Source organism: Mrakia frigida (assembly GCF_051309035.1).
Source record: "Mrakia frigida strain ATCC 22029 unplaced genomic scaffold BDY24scaffold_15, whole genome shotgun sequence".
Taxonomy (NCBI): domain Eukaryota; kingdom Fungi; phylum Basidiomycota; class Tremellomycetes; order Cystofilobasidiales; family Mrakiaceae; genus Mrakia; species Mrakia frigida.
The window spans coordinates 281,657-298,197 of NW_027481266.1; the positions used below are offsets into that span (position 1 = coordinate 281,657).

The following is a 16,541-nucleotide window of genomic DNA, read 5'->3' on the forward strand; positions in this document are numbered from 1 at the left end:
GAGGAGGAGAGGAGAGAGAGGGGATTGGCTGACACGGTCGAGGAAAAAAAGTTACCCGAGGTTGAGTGAGTCAGATGTAGAGATCCATTTGGATCTTGTGGGTTTGGTTCTCGAGGCGTTGCTAAAAGGGAAAATCTTCAACGGCAGAGCGTCTCTCTTGAAACCTCAAAGTCGAGCTCAACTCTTTTCCTTCCCTTCCTTCCTTCCCTTCCTTCCCTCTCTCCCTCACCCTCTTGACTCCCTCCTTTTCTCGGTTTCTCTCCTTTCATCTGCTTCCCTTTCTACTTCCCAGCCATGTCAACTCCAGTCACCTCCTCTACGAAACCGAAACCGAAACCGAAGCTTCAAACGCACACTTCTTCGCATTCGATTCGATCTCAAGCGGCTTCCTCCTCCTCTACACCAGCGAAACAAGGAGCAGGAAGGGACAATCAGGCTTCTACGTCTACTCTTCCAGGAGGAGCGGGAGCAAATCTGAAGGGAGACAGCAAGACGGTCTACAAGGCTTTGTTGGAGAGTCCCAGTCTCGTTCGATGGTGAGCTCGTTCTCCTTCCCTTGGACGCTTCGTTCTCCCTCGTCGCATCTCGCTACGAGGCAGAGATCTTCTTTGCTTCAACCAGACGCGTCGAACTCGCTCTTTCGACTCGCCATAGATCTCGAATCGGCGCCTTCGGAACGCTCAAGCTGACCTCTTTCCCTTCCTCCCTTCCAGGCCAACGCTCCCCTCTCACCTCCAACAGACTTTCCTACACACCCTCCTCGACCAGATCATCCCTCTCGCCTACCCTCTCTCAGCTGCTCCCTTCCGTCGTCCTTCAACGAAGAAGGGGAAGGGGAAACGCAAAGAGCTCAGAACAGAGGAGGAACTTCTCAACGACGAGCTCGTCGAAGCGGAAGAAAAGAAGAAGGACGAGTCGGGGTTGGTTGTAGGATTGAACGCTTGCTCCAAGATGATGCTTCCTTCGCCTCTGAGTGGTGTAGCTGGTGTAGACGAAGGAGGAGCAGGAGGGAGCAAGAAGAGGAAGAGAAACAACGACGACGACCTCGACGCCGACGGATCAGCAGCAGCACCTCTCAGCACAGAACCTCCCTCTTCCTCCCCTGCACCAACCATCCTCGTCCTCTTCATCTGCCTCCAAGACATCGTTCCTCAGCAACTCGTCGCTCATCTTCCAGCCATGGTCGCAGCGTCCAACGCCCGAGGAGGAGAGACTCGAGTCGTTTGTCTTCCCATCGGATCCGAGGCGGTTCTGGCTGCTAAGATTGGAGTCAGAAGAGTTGGATGTTTGGGTGTCTTGGTGAGTTTTCTTTTTGCGTTCGCAGCGAAGTAACTCAACGTCGCGTCGAAAACTCAACCTGACCTTCGCCTCTCCTCGTTTCCTTCGTTCTTCGTCCCTGCAGTCCTCCTTCCCCTCCCCACCCATCCTGTCCTCCCTCATCTCCCTCCTTCCTCCGCCGCTCACAGCCTCCCACCTCTCCCATCTCCCTAAACATCCTCTCGTCCCTCCTGCCGCTTCAACTACCACTCGTCCTCCTCAACCCAAACCCGCAGCCTCCAACGCGTCTCCCACATCCAAACCACGTCCATCCAAGAAACCCAAAACGGTCGTCTTCACCGCTCCCTCTCTTCCACCAACCTCAGCCTCAGCCTCGACTTCGCAGCTCCTCTCAACTCAACGAACCCCCGTCGCCCTCAACGCTTCGAAACCCACAGGTTCGGCGACGTTCAACCCCCTCTCCCTCAAAATCCTCAAAACCACCACTCCCGCGGATCCTAAAGGGAGGAGAGTCGAAAGGACAAAGGGAGTGAAGGAAAAGAGGAAGGAGAAGAAGGAGAAGGGAGTGGGAAAGGGAAGACCTGTCGGGAACGGGGCCGGGAAGAAGGAAGTGGGTGGGAAGGTTGTAGGAGAGGTGGCTGTTGGGGAGGTTGTCGAGAAGGGCAAGGGCAAGGCGGTGGAGAAGATGGAGGTGAAGGGGAAGGGGAAGGGGAAGGGGAAGGAGGTGGTTGTGGAGACGAAGGGGAACGGGCAGAAGGAGAAAGTTGTTGTGGCCGAGATGGCAGTTGAGATGGGAGAGACAGGAGCTGAGAAACCGAGGAAGATCAAGAACCGGGGTGTCAAGAGGAGGAGGGGAGGGAAGGCTCAGGCTGAGGGTGCTGGTGAGGGTGAGGGAGAGGGAGCGGCGGAGGCGATGGTTGTCGGTTGATTTTGATGGCTGTTCGCGTCTCTTTCGTTTCGAGGAGTGGTGAAAGAGAAAGAGCGAGAGGGAAAGAAAGCAAGCGACTACGACAGCAGTAAGAAAGAGCCTCGGATCGTCTTCGAATTAGACCCAACGCGTCGAACCCCTCGCCCTCCCTGTCTTTCCTTTTCTTCCGCTCGCTTTTGTTTTAACATCATAGTCACTTGCTCGCCTCCGGTGTCATCTAATTCTGGCTAGTATATTGGTTAGTATGCAAGCTTGTCATTCAGTTGGCAACAGCAAACGATTCGCTTGAGAGCAGGGTTCGATTCCCTGGCCGGAAGAAACTTTTCTTTTTGCTTTTTTGGTCCCTCAGTCGATAAGATTGGAAGGAGAGACGGAGTGGAGAGTTGGGGTTGTGTTTTTGTGTGGCATGAGAGGGAAGGTGACGGTGGGAGGGAGAGGGAAGGACAGTGGACGACGCGTCGCAAGAAGGAGACGAGACGCGTAGAGGGCTCGATGTTTCGATATTCTTCCTGCTGAGGGCTCGAAGACGATCAAAGGAAATCCGGAGAACTGGACTTCGTCTTTTTTTCGGTGAACTTTGATAATTTGATTGTCAACAGCTCACGAACTTGGCCTCGTCGCCTCCGCGTCGCCGCCTTCACCTCTAACCACCATCCTCTCCGCGCTCTTCTTTCTCACTTCGCTTCTTTCTGATCCACATCCTCCAGTCAGCACCTCTCTCATCTCGCCTAAGGAGGTCCCGCTTCAAACTCAGCTGGAACTGCCACGAATCCCTCGCTTCGATCTGCTTCAATCTCTTTGACCTTTCATCGCCTCCCTCGCCTCTCTTTCCCTTTCGCCACACCACCACCGCTCGAGAGAAACTCACAACGATGTCCCGACGTGATATTTACCAAGTCGTTCGTTCATCTCTCTGTCTCTGTACCCATCGAAGCTCTTCAACCTCGAGAACTGACGAGCTCACCTTCTCCTTCCCTCCCTCCCACCAGTCCCCTACCTCCCCCCTCATCCTCTCCCCCTCCACTCTCCCCGACATCTCTTTCGGACCTAAAACGACTCTCGTGTTTCGAGATTTCGATGGAGAAGGCAAGGTCTTCATCGTGGAAGGAACCGTTTTGACGAAGGTGGTTTTAGGTGAGCTCGACCTCCTCCCTCCCTTCTCGAAGAGCTTGAAGCTCACGATCTCTCGTCTCGGCTTTGTTCTGCTCCAGAATCTTCTCGGAACTTCACTCTCCACCTTCTCTCCCGGCTGTTGACTTCAACCCTCGAAATCTACGCTTCAACTTCCATCTCCCTCTCGTTCACTCCTCCTCCCTCGCACCCGACCATCTCCTCTCCCTCGCCCTTCACTCCCTCCCTACCCTCCATCATCCAACTCGACCCACCTCTCACTTCCCTGCATCTCACTCTTCCATCCATCCCCAAAGGAAGTCCTTCGCCAACCATCGTAGCGAGCACGGTCCTTCCTCCTCGATCCAAAGTGACCGTTCTCGAAGCTTGGAGAGGAGTCGTTCTGGAGTCGGAGGAAGAGGGCGTTGAAGCGTTGGATATGGAGAGGGTTGGGAAGGAGGTTGGAGGTGCTGGCGAACAGGTGGTGGTGAAGTTGGTAGAGAAAGAGGGCGGGAGGGAGTGGACGGTGGGTGGGTTGAAGAGGGATGGGTGGAAGGAAGGGCAAGAAGAGAACGAGAGGGAGGGATGGCCGGTTCTCTAGATGATAGATGATCGATCGCGAGTTGAGTTAGTGGGTCTCCGATAGGGAAGCTGTTTTGTAGTTGAGGCTGGCAAGAGGAGGAGAAGAGGCGACGGATGGACGCCCTCTTTGACGCGTCCTTGATTCACCTTTTCGTACCTTCTCGTAGCGATTTTACGCGTCTACGTGATCAGCCTAGACTCAGAAGCACGAAAGGAGCCCTCACCTTCTAAATCAGGCAGAATGAAGGGAAAATATTGGCTCCGTCGCGTCCTCCCTCCAAATGAAGGTCGCGCCTCTCTCTAATCGATTCCCCTCCTCCACTCAAACGACCAGCATCTCCCTTCTCTTTTCGAGGACGAACATCGGATCATGTCCCCTTCACCCTCCGCCTCTCCTGCTCCTCCTCCGTCCCATCAAAAGCGAGCCGAGTCTCCTCTCTTCTTCGAGGAACAAGACGACGACGAACTAGAGGATGAGCTCGATGCTTCTCCTCCTCCTCCTCCTCCTTCCTCCACCGCCGCCGTCAAAGCTGATGTCAAGAAGGAGGAGGACGACGATGGAGATCAGATCATGAAGGACGTACAAGCACCATCGTCGTCGGCAGCAGCACCCGTAGCAGGATCTTCGTCGAGCGGCAAGAAGAAGGAGCGAGTAAAGTTCGAGGAGAAGGTCAAGAAGGAGGAGGAGGAGGATGACGAGATCGAGTACCTCTCTGGGACGACGCCCAAGAAGAACAGCAGTGGAGGAGGAGTCAAGAGGAAGGTTGTAGACTCGGATGATGAGCAGGAGGAGAGGCCTAGTGCGTTTCTACTTCTTGCTGCTTCGAAGGAGGAGGGAAGGGGAGGATCGAAGGAGCTGGAGCTGACCGTCCTTCTCCCTTCTTTCCCTCTCCTCTCCCAGTCCCATCTTCCTCCGCTTCGCGATCTCTCTCCAAAGTGAAAACCAAGGAGGTCCCCGACGTCGTCCCGGTTCTACCAGAGGAAGGAGGATACATCGGAGAACTCGTCGTCAACGCGTTCGCTATGTGCAAAGGTGAGCTCGACCTCTTTCCCTCGCCTCCCTCCCTCCTTCCTCATTCGAGCTCATAGCTGACCGGTTCGCCCTGGTTTGATTCGGACCTCGATTAGGCAAGGGATACATCAAGGTGAGAATCTTCGAACTTTTTGCTACTAGAGATCAAGCTAAACTTCTCCTCGTTTTCGCTCCTCTCTTGCAGCCCGGATCCAAGATCATCGTCACTCGAGCGGAACCGACTCTTGCTCCTCCTACTCCCGTCAAGCCTACAGCGAAAGGCAAGGGCAAGGGAGGCCAGCAGACTCTGACTAGCATGTTCAAGGTCAGCATTCTTCTCGAATCTACAAAGTGGAAGGGATGAAGGAGGAAGAGGGAGGAGAACGTCTTGCTGATCTGTCCTCGCTTCGCTTCTTCACGCCAGGCTCCTGCCAAACCCAAGGCAAAACCTCCCAAATGGAACTCCATCATCAGGTTCACGAACGAGAGAGGATTCGGTGAGTCTCTCTTTCCATCCTTTCTTTCTTTCTTCCTTTTCCACCCAGCGCTCACCTTCCCTCTCTTCGCCCTCCCTCCCTCAGAGGTCGGTCGTTTCCCCAGCTCCGTCGCCGACTGGCTCGCTCCTCTCCTCGATCTTCATCTCCTCCACCTCACCGGAAACGTCGTCCACTGCGATCAACCAATCAAGCAAACCGGAGATCCCATCCTTCTCTCCCTCAGCGTTTACCTCAAACCCGTCGCGTTCGAGGAGATCAAGCGACCTGCGGCTCCAGCGAAGGGAGAGAAGAAGGTTGCGTTTGGAGAGGCGAAGGAGACGGAGCAGGAGAAGAAGATGAGTAGTAGGAAGGAAGGTTTGACGAAGTTGTTTGGTGAGTGAATCGGTTTCTTCGAGAGTGCGACGAAGCGAAGAGGAGCAGAGCTCATCTTTTCCTTTCTTTCTTTCCTTCGACCTCGACTTTGACAGAGGAGGTCAGCATTCGACCCACTCGAGCGAGTGCTCTCACCAGTGCTGCCAGCTCAGGTGATCACGATGCCGCTCTCGCTACCCTCGAAAGCTTCACCAAGCGATCCAAGTCGAGGTCGATGTCGGTTTCGTCTGGCTCGTCGAAGAGGTCTGTTAGTCCAGAGAAAAAGAAGGGGAAGGGGAAGGCTAAGGAGGAGGAGATGGACGTGGATGAGGAGGACGAGGAGGATGGAGCGGATGTGAACGAGGATGATATTGTGAACATCTACGCCAAGTGAGTCGAGTCGAGAGGTTCGGAGAGTTGAGAGGATGCGACGCGACGAGAAGCTGACCGCTTTCCCTTTTCCGATCCAATCAGGGCTCAGAGGAACGACAAGACTCTTCCTGAGATGGAACCTTCGGATAGCTTCATCTACACGCTTCGCGAGTTCTTTTCGGTCGGCTCTCGTCTCGTTTCGGCGCGTCCACTGACTACGACCTCGCTTTCTCCCTCCCCTCCGTCCAACAGGTCCCTATCAGAAGCAAGCTCTCAGATGGATGTCGGATATCGAACTTGGAGTCAAGTCGGGTCGAGAGGCGTCCTTGCATCCTCTTTGGTCGGAGTGAGTTCAGATCTTTCGTTCTCTTTCTCTCGACTCGACCTCGACGCGGCCTCTTCTTTGCTGAACCCCCCCCCCTTTTCGTTTGACAATAGATACGTCTTCGGTCACGAGGTCAAGTCGAACGGATTCAAGTCAGGCGAGGTTATCGACATTGACGAGTGGGAAGAAGGTGAGTTTGAGGTTTCGAGTCTCGCTCTTCTTTCGACCACGAGACTGATCTCCCTTTCCTCTTTCTTCGATGATCATGGCAGCTCAAACGCAGTTCTACTTCAACCCTTACTCTGGAGAGCTCAGTCTCACGTTCCCCAAGGCGAATCATGTCCTCACTGGTGGGATCCTGGCAGACTGTATGGGGATGGGAAAGGCGAGTCGTTTCGTTTCGTGTTCGAACCAGCATCGATTCACTCGAGCACCAAGGCTGACTCTACGCTCTGCTTATTTTCCTTCCACTTCATCTTCTCACAGACTCTGTGCGTCTTCTTTTCCTCGTTCCTTCTTTCGAACCCGCTTGTAACTGATTCAAAACGCCTCCTCGTTCTTCCTTCTTCTCTACAGCATGATGGCCTCCCTCATCCACACCAATCGAGAAGCCACCGACCCGACCGACGACGGCGACGACGCTACGTTCCGATCCACCAAGAAGAACGACCGAAACTCGAGCTCACCCGAAGCGTCCTCGCCTCGACGTCGAAGTCGTCGCCAACTCACCCTCGACACAAGCTTCAGACCCGTGAAGAAACAACTTAAAGAGGAGGAGCCTAGTTCGGATGGAGAGGAGGACGAGCTGTTTGATGCTGAGGAGTCGGAGGAAGGGAAGAGGAAAGGGAAGGGGAGGAGGAGGACGTACGATGGACCGTCGGCGACGTTGGTTGTTGCACCTGTTTCGCTGCTTCATCAGTGGGAGAGCGAGTTGAAGAAGTCGGCAAAGAAGAACTCTTTGAGAGTCATCAGTGAGTCAATTCCCTTGGGTTTCGTCTTGAAGTCCTATTCTCGACGCGTCCACCAAATCGACGGATTGCTGATCGAGACTTGGTTTCGTTTCTCACGTCGCAGTCTACCATGGAGCTTCTCGAAAGGACGGACTGGACTTTGAGCTTGAACCGACGAATCCTTACAAGGCTGATGTTGTTCTGACCAGCTACGGGTCCGTTCTCTTCCTCATCTCGCGTCTTCGAATCGCTGTCGAAGCTTACCCTTTCCTCTTTCGATTTCGTTCTGATCTTTGATCGCAGAGTTCTCGCCAGCGAGCACTCCAAGTGGAGCGAGAAGACGAAGAAGAAGAAGAATCTTCGAGACGAACCTCTCTCGTTGTTCAACTGTTCGTCTCTCCTCCTTTCTTCGCTCCTGTTCCCATTCCACTCTGATGCACAGACCGAGCTGACTGGATCCATTTAATCTTCTTTGCGTTCAGACGAGTGGCTCCGTGTGGTTCTGGACGAGGCTCACAACGTGAGCCGCAACCTCTCCCTTTCCACGTCTCGACCTCCGTTCACGCGTCGTGTGCGACCCTGACTGACTTCTTCTCCTTTCGTTTGTTTCACTCTCAGATCAAATCGAGATCCACCAAAGCTGCCAAGGTACGCCTGCGTATTCTGCTCGCCGAAGAAGCAACGCTGCTCGAGACTGATCCTCTCTTCCTCTTCATTCGCAGGCCTGCTACGCTCTCGAATCTCAACGACGATGGTGCCTCACCGGAACACCCATCCAGAATCGACTCGAGGATCTCTACTCGCTTCTCTGCTTCCTGAGGATGGAGCCTTGGGGGAATTTCTCGTTCTTCAGGTCGTGAGTCTCCTCTCTTTCAGTTCGAGTTCGAGTTTGAGCTCTGGCTCGACCCTGACCGTCCTTCGTCTTGATTCGTTTCTATTTCTCGCAGCTTCATCACTGTCCCCTTCCAAAAGAGCGATCCTGCAGCCATCGAGGTCGTCCAATTCATCCTTGAGTCGTGCCTTCTTCGACGAGACAAGACCATGAAGGACAGGGACGGGAAGTTGATCGTTGACTTGCCGGAGAAAGAGGTGAGCCGTCTTCTTTCTTTGAGTTTGAGTCTCGGGATCGAAGATATTTGAGGAGCCAAAGGCTGACGGCTTCGCTTCGTTCTCGTTCTCGTCCTTCAGATCACGCTCGAGAAGCTGGAGTTTTCACCGTTCGAGAGGAAATTCTACGACTCTTTGTACTCCCTTGCGAAGAGACAGTTCAACGCCTATCAACGAGCTGGTACTACTGGTCAGTTCTCGCTTGCTCTTTTCCCCTCCTAGTCGTGGCGAGCAGTCTCTGATCTTTGTCTCGTTTCCCGTCCTTCAGGAAAGAACTACGGTCGAATTTTGTTCGTCTCTCTCTCCTTACGTCAACACTTCTCCTCTACCTGATCTGACGTGTTCTTCCTCTCCTTTATTGATCAGCTCCATGCTCATGAAGCTCCGACAAGCATCTCTTCACCCAGTCCTCGTCAAACAGGCTTCGAACGACGACGACGACGAGCTCGACATGGAGGGCGCAACCGCTTCGGGCTCTGGTCGAGTCAGCATTCAAGAGATACAGGCTCAGTTCGCTGCTGGAGACGATGCATTCAAGAAGGAGGCTCTCGAGTCGTTTCTGAAGGGAGAGGTCTCGGAGTGCGCAATCTGTTACGACGAGGTTAGTTCGATTCCTCCTTGCCTTTCCTCTCTCTTTCCCTCGACGCTAACTTTACTCTCTCTTCTCTTCCTCTGCCTTTCAACAACAGCCCGAGGTCCCAGCTATCCTCCCCTGTGGACATCAAGGCTGCTTACCCTGCTTGATCGCCTGCATCGAACAGAGTGTCGATCAAGGGAAGGAGGGACGCTGCCCCGTCTGCGATAAGCCTGCTACCTCGGAGGATATCGTACAGTCTCGACAGAGACCTCGTGCTACAGTCAAGGTCCTCAAGGACGAGGAGGACGAGGACGATGAGAACGCCGAACCAACTTGGGCTGCCGAGTCGTCGTCGAAATCGAACGGACCCGTCCTGCTCCTCAAGAACGACTTCAAATCTTCCACCAAGCTTGATGCGCTCGTCAGGCATCTCGATAGGATCAAGAACGAGGATCCGAAGATGAAGGCTCTCGTCTTTTCTCACTTCACTGTCGGTCTTCATTCCCTTTTCGTTTCGTCTGTCTCCCTCTCACTGAACTGACTTCTTTCCGAACTGACTTCTTTCCCTCTTCTATGTTCGACTCGTTACACAGTCCTTCCTGGATATCGTCGAGAAGGTCCTCAACCGAAACGACTACAAGTAAGTTCGACTCGTCTCATCTCATCTCGACGCGTCCACATCGAGATTCGAGTTTTCGTTCTCAAACGTAGCTGACCTCCCCTTCTCCCTCTCTGACCTACTCTCCTCCTTTCGCAGATTCGTTCGACTCGACGGATCGATGACCATCGCTCAGAGGGAAGCCGTCTTGACCGAGTTTGCCAAACCAACGAAACGACCTCTCGTCTTTTGTGAGTCGACCTCTCCCTCGTCATCCCCCCTTCATCCTCTTTCGACTGCTGACCCCTTCTTGCATCTTCTTTTTTTTTCAGTGCTTTCGATCAAGTCTGGAGGAGTGTGAGTCTTTGCCCTCGAGAGGAGGACGATGAGGACTCGTCGAGAGCTCGTCACACTCTGGCTGACCATCGCTTCTTCCCTCCTTTCTCCAGCGGCATCAACCTCACTTCGGCCAACCACGTCTTCTTGGTGAGTTACGCTCGTTTGATTCCCACTCCAGCGGATTGATTCGAAGACAACTTTCCCGAGACGTCGACTCATTGTGTTTCCCTCTTCTCCTCTTCCCTCCCTTCCCCGTTTCAGATGGACCTCTGGTGGAACTCAGCTATCGAGGAGCAGGCTATCGATCGATGCCATCGAATCGGTCAAACCAAGACCGTTCACGTCGTCAAGTTCATCGTTCGTTTCGCTCCCGTTCCTCTTCGTCGTCGTTCTTCCAAAGCTCACTCCTCTTCCCTCTCTCGACCTTCTTCAGATCGACCGCACCATCGAGAACCGAATCCTCAAGATCCAGGACAGGAAGAACGCTCTCATTTCTCACACGCTCGGAGGAGACGAGACGGAAGCTGCGAAGAATCTCGAGTTGATGTTTGCAGACTGAGGGTGCTTTTGTCTCGTTTCGGTTGCGTTTTTGCTTACTTTTTCGACATCTTTCACGACCTTCGTTCATTCTTTCACGCATATCATGTCTTTCAACCTCTTCTTCGACTCGACGAATGAGGACAGGAGGAGAGAAGCAGAGAGACGCGTGCACGCGGGCGAGAGCCTCTGTTCTTCCTTCGAAAGCTCGACGTTCCTAGCAGTTGAACATCTATGCACGTGGAGAGAAGATAAAAAGACTAGAGCTACAAGTCTAAGCAGTCAGAGCAAACTGCGGAAAGGGTCGAAGCAAAGAAGAAGGCAGGGAGAGATCGAAGTCCCATCGAGGGATCGTTCGAGTCGAGCAAAGCGAAGTCTAGGAAGCGAGGCAATACAAAGGAAACCGGAGAAGAGAGAGAGAAATGAATGCAAAGTGAACAAATGCGACGAAAGAAGATAAACGGAATGCAGAAACAGAGAACGATTCAAGCGCCCGAAGCAGCGAGCAGCGCCTTCCTCGATCCTCCCTTCCTCCTCCTCATCGTCATCAACGCTCCCCTCTCCTCGGCAGGAGGCAAGAACCCAAGCGTCTGCTTCATAGGTTCCGTAGCGATATCGGCTCCGTTTCCTCCTCCAGGACTGACGGGGATGTCGGTTCGGTTGGACGAAGCGGGACGACGACGGCTGGCGGATCGAGTGGGTACTCGAGAGAGGGGAGATCGAGGAGGTTGGTTTTGGGTTTCGGAGGTCGGAGTTCGGGGGTAGGTGTCGGGATGGTCGAGCTGCGATAGGAGGAATGGGAGGGTTTGGGTCAGTTTAAGAAAGGAGAGGGGAGAGACGGGGAAAGGGAAGAGAACTTACGATTCGAAGAGGAAGGGGAGAGTTGTAGCAGGTGATATCGTGTTGTTCCTGTAGGTTGAAGAGGCGATGGAAGGAATATCAGCGATCTTTCAGCGGAGAGGAAGCAAAAAACGAGAGAAAGAGACGGCTCGTTCGAGAAGGGAGGGAGAGACGAACGAGGTAGTGCTTCACGGCTGCGTGGAATCGAGCTGCGAGAAAGAGAAGATGACGATCAGCTTTTGTAGAAGATCGAGCGAATGAGTTGAGAATGCCGAGCCTGCTCACTTCGTCGCGCCCATCGTGCTCCCCAATCCTGCCAAGTCGCAAGACTATTTTCGAGCAGAGACAGATCAGTTCGAGGCTCTTCAGACGAAGGAACAAAAGGAAAGGAGAAAACTCACTGAACGATGAGGATTGTAAGTTCGACTGTTGAAAGAGGGACAAGGAGAAGAGCGGGAGGTCAGTATAACACGCGTCGCGACGAAAACGAAGAAGAGAGGACGAACTGCTCTGTTGGAAGTTGATGGATTGGTACTGCGAGGAAACGAATCAAGTCAGCTACCCGTCTCAAAAAGGAGGATGTGACCCATCGTCGGCCTCACCATAATAGCAGTAGAAGCTCCAATGTCCCTCTTCTCGTCCGTCGAAAGCCACGTGCAGATCGACTTCTCGAGGTCGTCGAGTTGTTTCTCGGTTGTTTGCCAGCCGACTTGGATGGTGCAGTTCTCGACCATGTTTCCTGAACGACGGACGTTGATGATCTTCATGCCGAAAAGGATACTGTGGGAGAAGAAGGATGAGGTTCGGGATCGGACGCGTCGAGAACGAGGAAGGGAAGAGGAGGGTAAGAGCTGACCTGTTGTAGTAAGTTGCGAGGGTTCCGTCGACCTAGAGAGGTAGAAAGTAGAGTTAAGCAACTAGGTCGTTCGTAGAAACGAGGCGGGAAGTGCTCACTCGAATGAAAGTTGTCGAGAAGATGGCCTGGGAGGACGAAGAGGGGAATCGAAGTCAGCAAGGCTCTGTCGGACTCAAAGCGAGGGTAGGTCAACTCACCATTTCCTTGACTACTAGGTTCTCGGCTCCGATAAAAACCTGGAAGGATGGAAGAAGATCAGTAAGAGCTTTCGACGCGTGAAACGAGAAGAGGCCGAAAGTCGAACGCACACGGTCACCTGTAGAAGAGGGAAACGAACGAAGGGCGTCAGTGTGGGTCGCCTGAGGATGATCAGAGAGAGAGAGAGTATTGCTCACCAGAATCGAAAGGGTGGGTACTAGAGAAGGGAAAGGGAGGGAGACGATCAGCTTATCGTCGAAGCGTTCAGACGACATGGCCGTTCTCGACTCGTTTGCTCACATGAAGGTGACTGGGCGAGGAAGAAAGGAAGAAGGATCAGAACTAAAGTTCGAGCAATTGTCTCCAAGCTTGTGGAAAATCGGACTCACAACTGCAACGAAGAGAAGAGAAGGACGAGGGAAAAAGAGAAGTCGACGTCAGTCGAGAGCTTCAGGTTCATCGTCTCATGATCGAGCCAGCAACTCACATCTGTTCGTTCAAAGGAAAGACAAGAGCATGAGAGAATCAGTCGCTGAGCCGATCATCTCAAAGCAGCAAGGAGGAAGCGCCAACTCACAATCGAATCGCTTTCAAAGATCAAAAACAGGAGTCGAAGTCAGCTCTCTCGCCTCTTGCCCCTCACCCCCCACACCTCACACTCCCGCTGAAAATTAAACTCACAAGGCGTTCGAAGCAGCACTCTGAAAGATGAACGACAATCCCAACCCAATCGTGTACAACGAAGTGAACTGCGTCCCCAACTCGACCCCGAGAACACTCAGGGCGATGAAGAACAGGATGATGGCCGCGATGGCGAGGAGAACGTAGTTGAGGGATTTGACGGCGTTGCCGACGTCCCTGTTGAACGAGAACAACAAGAAGAAGGAGAGTGTCGGTTTGAGTGAACGGGAAGGAAGGGGAGAGGGAGAAAGGGGAGAGAACGAACTGCATCGACTTGGCCAAGAATCTCCTCTCCTTGTAGGTCTGCATGACAACGGTCTTGATCTCCTGCTTGGAGATGTCGTCGTTACCGTCTTTGTCGAACACCTGAAATTGTATACCGGAACTGGACGTTAGAAAGACGAAAACGAGAACGAGAACGACGCGTCGAGAGAAGAGGAGAAAGACGAACCTTGAACGCCAACTTGGCTTCCGCCTCCGAAGCGTAGGCACAGAAGAAATCCGAAGGGATGAGGTAGGACCGTTTGGCTCCGACGGGTTTGTACGAGGTGTAGATGAGTCGAGCGAGTTGCTGTGGAATGAAACCGAAACGAGAAGAAAAGCACGCGTCGAAAGTCAGCGCTCGGCTCCCGTCGAGAACGAGCCAAGAGAGAGGAGGAAGAACGACTCACCTTCGCAGCCTTAGGATTAGCCACCGAGAACGCCATCTTATCCGCCCCACCCCCATCCTTCCCCTTCACGTTCCTCGCATCATGCAGAGCAGCCGTCTTGACTCTCTTCGCAAACACGCTCGCCATCTTGCTTGCTCCTCCTCCTCCTCCTCCACCTCCACCACTTCCTTTCCCAGCCCCAGGTCCACCAGCACTCTCCAACCTATCCTCCTCCTCCCTCATCTCGAAACTCGAGTCCCTAGGTTCCGAAGGAAGGCGCTCCGAGTTCGTTCTGGATCGATCCTGCTTGGTCGCTCCTCCGATGCTGGGAGATCCGTTGAAGGCTCGACCCCAGGTGGAAGGGTTCATGGTTGGAGTGGTTGGGCGGGAGGGAGGGGCGGAGGAGTAGGAAGGTGGTGTGGTGGTGTGGTTGTTGAAGGCGCCGAAGGGGGAGGAGAAGGCGGTGTGGGAAGCGGAGGGTTCTTTTCGTTTGGGACGGTAGAGGTTGAGTCGGTCGAGGACGCTGATGTTGTACTGGAGGAGCAGGAGGAGGAGAAGATGAGAAGGGGTGAGTCGACGCGAATGAGGGAAGGGAGGAGAGGAGAGGAAAGATGTACGTTGATGTCGGTGAGACGATCCTTGAAGGCGACTCGATGGAACGAGAGGGCTGGGAAAGAAAGGAAGAAATCGAAACGGAGTCAGAACTTTCTGTGTGAAACGAGAAAGGAAAGGAATCGAGGAAAGCGAACCGATGAACTGAAGCAGCAGCTTCTCAAGGCAGTAGATCAGGCACGCGAAGAACAACAACTCGATGACCTGATACATCCTCGGGGCATAGGCAGCTCGACTGGCCCCTTCATCCGAAGAATCGTAGAGGTCGTAGATGCTTCCGAAGAGAACTGCCCAACTTCCCCAGAAGGAGGCGGCGTAGAGGACTGCGAGGCGAGGGAAAGAGGGTGTGAGCGTTCGTCGTTTGAGTCGTTCGAAGAAGAAGAGGGCTGAGACTGACTTGGTTTGATCCAGCTCTTCATGATCCCGAACCTACAGAGAAAGAACAGAAAACGAGTCAGCATCGGCGAGCTGCGAGAGGAAGAAAGGAAGGTCGTGAACTCACGTTTCAACATGCGTCTTCATCGACTCTTGAACCTCTCCCCAGAAGATATGCACAAACATGGTCGCCACAGCGGGGATAAGGTCGACCTGAGCAGTTTCCATACCGAAGAAAAAGCGAGAGAAGTCCTCGATCAGTTCCCAACGCGTCTCTCCGACTCGAACTGCGACGAAGTGAACGCACCGCTACCGCCAGATACCACGAAACCAACATGTTGAACGCAGCAAAGTAGAACCAAGCTCCGATGTTGTCCTACAAACCAAAGCAAAAGAAGCAACGAAAGGTGTCAGCTTCAAAACAAGGAGAGAAGGAGAAAGAGGGTGGGTGGGTGAGCTCGATTTGAACTCACCGAAACGTATTTCCTCCTCTCTGTCGGATCGGGTTTCTCGTAGAGGAAGTAGACGGCGACGGGGATGGAGACCAGGCAGGCTGAGAGGAAGGTTGATCCTGCCAACGAGGAGAAGAGGAGGGTGATGATTCTGTAAGGAAGGAAGGAAAGGAAAGGAAAAGAGGTGAGCTCGTCGTTCTCGTCGGTGCTTTTCGCCCTTGGCTGAGGCTGAAGGTCGGTTCGTTTGACTCTCCCTCCTGTCTCGTGGAGGGGTGAAAAATGTTCACTCTTCCAGCAGCGAGCGAGGAGATTCGAACTTGGAGAACCCTTCAAACACCAAAAAAAAAAGGAAACAAGGACACACCTCTTGACCCCCCACTTCTTCTTCCCCTCCCTCTTGATCCCAATGCTCGCCTCGAACGCCGCCTCGGTATCCACCAGATCGGCCTCGTCCTCCCAATCGTACAGGACATCATCGTCTCCTTCCCCTCTATCGGATTCAGCATCGCTCATGACGCTCTCTGTTCTGTAGAAGCCTGGTCGAACGTTTGAAGGTTGGTTGAATTCGTCGAGGAAGGGGGAGGAGAGAGGAGCGTGCGAGGAGATATCTTCCTCTTCTTCTTCTTGTCGCATCTCGTGGACATCGACCGAGGTGGCGAATCGAGTGGATTGTTTAGGAGGTTGTTGGAAGGTGGGTAGAGGGAGAGGTTCAGGGAAGGAGGAATGTTCGTCTTCGTGAGGTCGAGAAAGGTCAACTTCGGTGAGGACGTCCATGTCCTCTTGACGCTCTTCTCGTCTCGTAGGAGGAAGACCAGCTCCGTCATCGTCGGCGATATGTTGAGCGTGTTGACCTGGATATAAAATCCGATCGGTGCTTTGATCTCCTCCGTAGTCGAACGAGGGAGAGGAAGAAGGCGAGTCGGAGGAGGAAGACTCGGAGGGCTGAACTGCTTCGCGAGGAGGAGGGGAGGAGTAAGGAAGATCCGAGGGTGAAACGAGAGAGGTTGAACCGAGCCAGTCGTTCTGTTCACGAGGAGGAGGAGGAGGAGAGGAAGGAGGTGGTGCCATCGTTTGGTGGTCGTTGATGAAAAAAGCAGAAGGCAAGAAGTGAGGTCCAAGCCAGCGAAGTCATGAAGCTCGCAGGCCTCAGGCTTTCGGAGAACAGAAATGACGTTGAGGGTTGATTTTGATGGGATTTTTGTAAGTAGAGATCAGTTGTTGTTCAGTTTTGAGATCGAGAGAACAGAGAGAGAGGATTGAGGTGGGTGAGAGAGTGCGAAAATATGTAGAGCTCAGAGCGTCGAGAAATCAGGC

The 16,541-nt window shown here is 53.4% G+C and overlaps 3 protein-coding genes and 1 non-coding gene across 4 annotated transcripts; 3 read left to right on the forward strand and 1 right to left on the reverse strand.

Moving 5' to 3' along the window:
- The first annotated feature begins 55 nt into the window (after positions 1–55).
- On the forward strand, positions 56–1,964 carry BDY24DRAFT_57573 (uncharacterized protein). Its single transcript, XM_076644998.1, has 5 exons — positions 56–170; positions 293–536; positions 714–1,299; positions 1,403–1,606; positions 1,716–1,964. Exons 2-5 carry the CDS (start codon positions 295–297, stop codon positions 1,809–1,811), a joined length of 1,128 nt encoding a protein of 375 aa, XP_076496703.1. The 5' UTR covers positions 56–170; positions 293–294; the 3' UTR covers positions 1,812–1,964.
- Positions 1,965–2,427: 463 nt separating this feature from the next.
- BDY24DRAFT_t52 lies at positions 2,428–2,523 on the forward strand. The gene has a single exon. It is a non-coding gene; the product is annotated as a tRNA-Asp (tRNA).
- Positions 2,524–2,851: 328 nt separating this feature from the next.
- Positions 2,852–10,585, forward strand: BDY24DRAFT_441334 (SNF2 family N-terminal domain-containing protein; the record flags this gene model as incomplete). Its single annotated transcript, XM_076644598.1, has 31 exons — positions 2,852–3,105; positions 3,196–3,340; positions 3,418–3,812; positions 4,254–4,698; positions 4,800–4,931; positions 5,027–5,043; positions 5,116–5,235; positions 5,335–5,407; positions 5,492–5,779; positions 5,875–6,148; positions 6,233–6,321; positions 6,383–6,476; positions 6,569–6,645; positions 6,728–6,857; positions 7,032–7,426; positions 7,530–7,620; positions 7,709–7,794; positions 7,888–7,925; positions 8,024–8,053; positions 8,128–8,261; positions 8,353–8,494; positions 8,594–8,702; positions 8,781–8,802; positions 8,879–9,113; positions 9,202–9,579; positions 9,683–9,729; positions 9,847–9,938; positions 10,020–10,044; positions 10,137–10,173; positions 10,288–10,383; positions 10,460–10,585. Exons 1-31 carry the CDS (start codon positions 3,079–3,081, stop codon positions 10,583–10,585), a joined length of 4,389 nt encoding a protein of 1,462 aa, XP_076496704.1. The 5' UTR covers positions 2,852–3,078.
- A 98-nt stretch (positions 10,586–10,683) lies between these two features.
- On the reverse strand, positions 10,684–16,312 carry BDY24DRAFT_434761 (uncharacterized protein). The gene is made up of 26 exons (XM_076644158.1): positions 15,592–16,312; positions 15,249–15,378; positions 15,083–15,151; positions 14,903–14,988; positions 14,798–14,829; positions 14,538–14,723; positions 14,406–14,455; positions 13,810–14,322; positions 13,590–13,709; positions 13,404–13,504; positions 13,139–13,315; positions 13,035–13,044; positions 12,758–12,767; positions 12,655–12,674; positions 12,597–12,618; positions 12,568–12,575; positions 12,457–12,495; positions 12,358–12,384; positions 12,260–12,291; positions 12,006–12,183; positions 11,910–11,937; positions 11,805–11,829; positions 11,689–11,732; positions 11,581–11,612; positions 11,425–11,472; positions 10,684–11,345 (listed from the first exon to the last, which is right to left on the reverse strand). The coding sequence occupies exons 1-26, from the start codon at positions 16,293–16,295 to the stop codon at positions 11,049–11,051; spliced, it is 2,988 nt and encodes a 995-aa protein (XP_076496705.1). The 5' UTR covers positions 16,296–16,312; the 3' UTR covers positions 10,684–11,048.
- Positions 16,313–16,541: the final 229 nt, after the last annotated feature.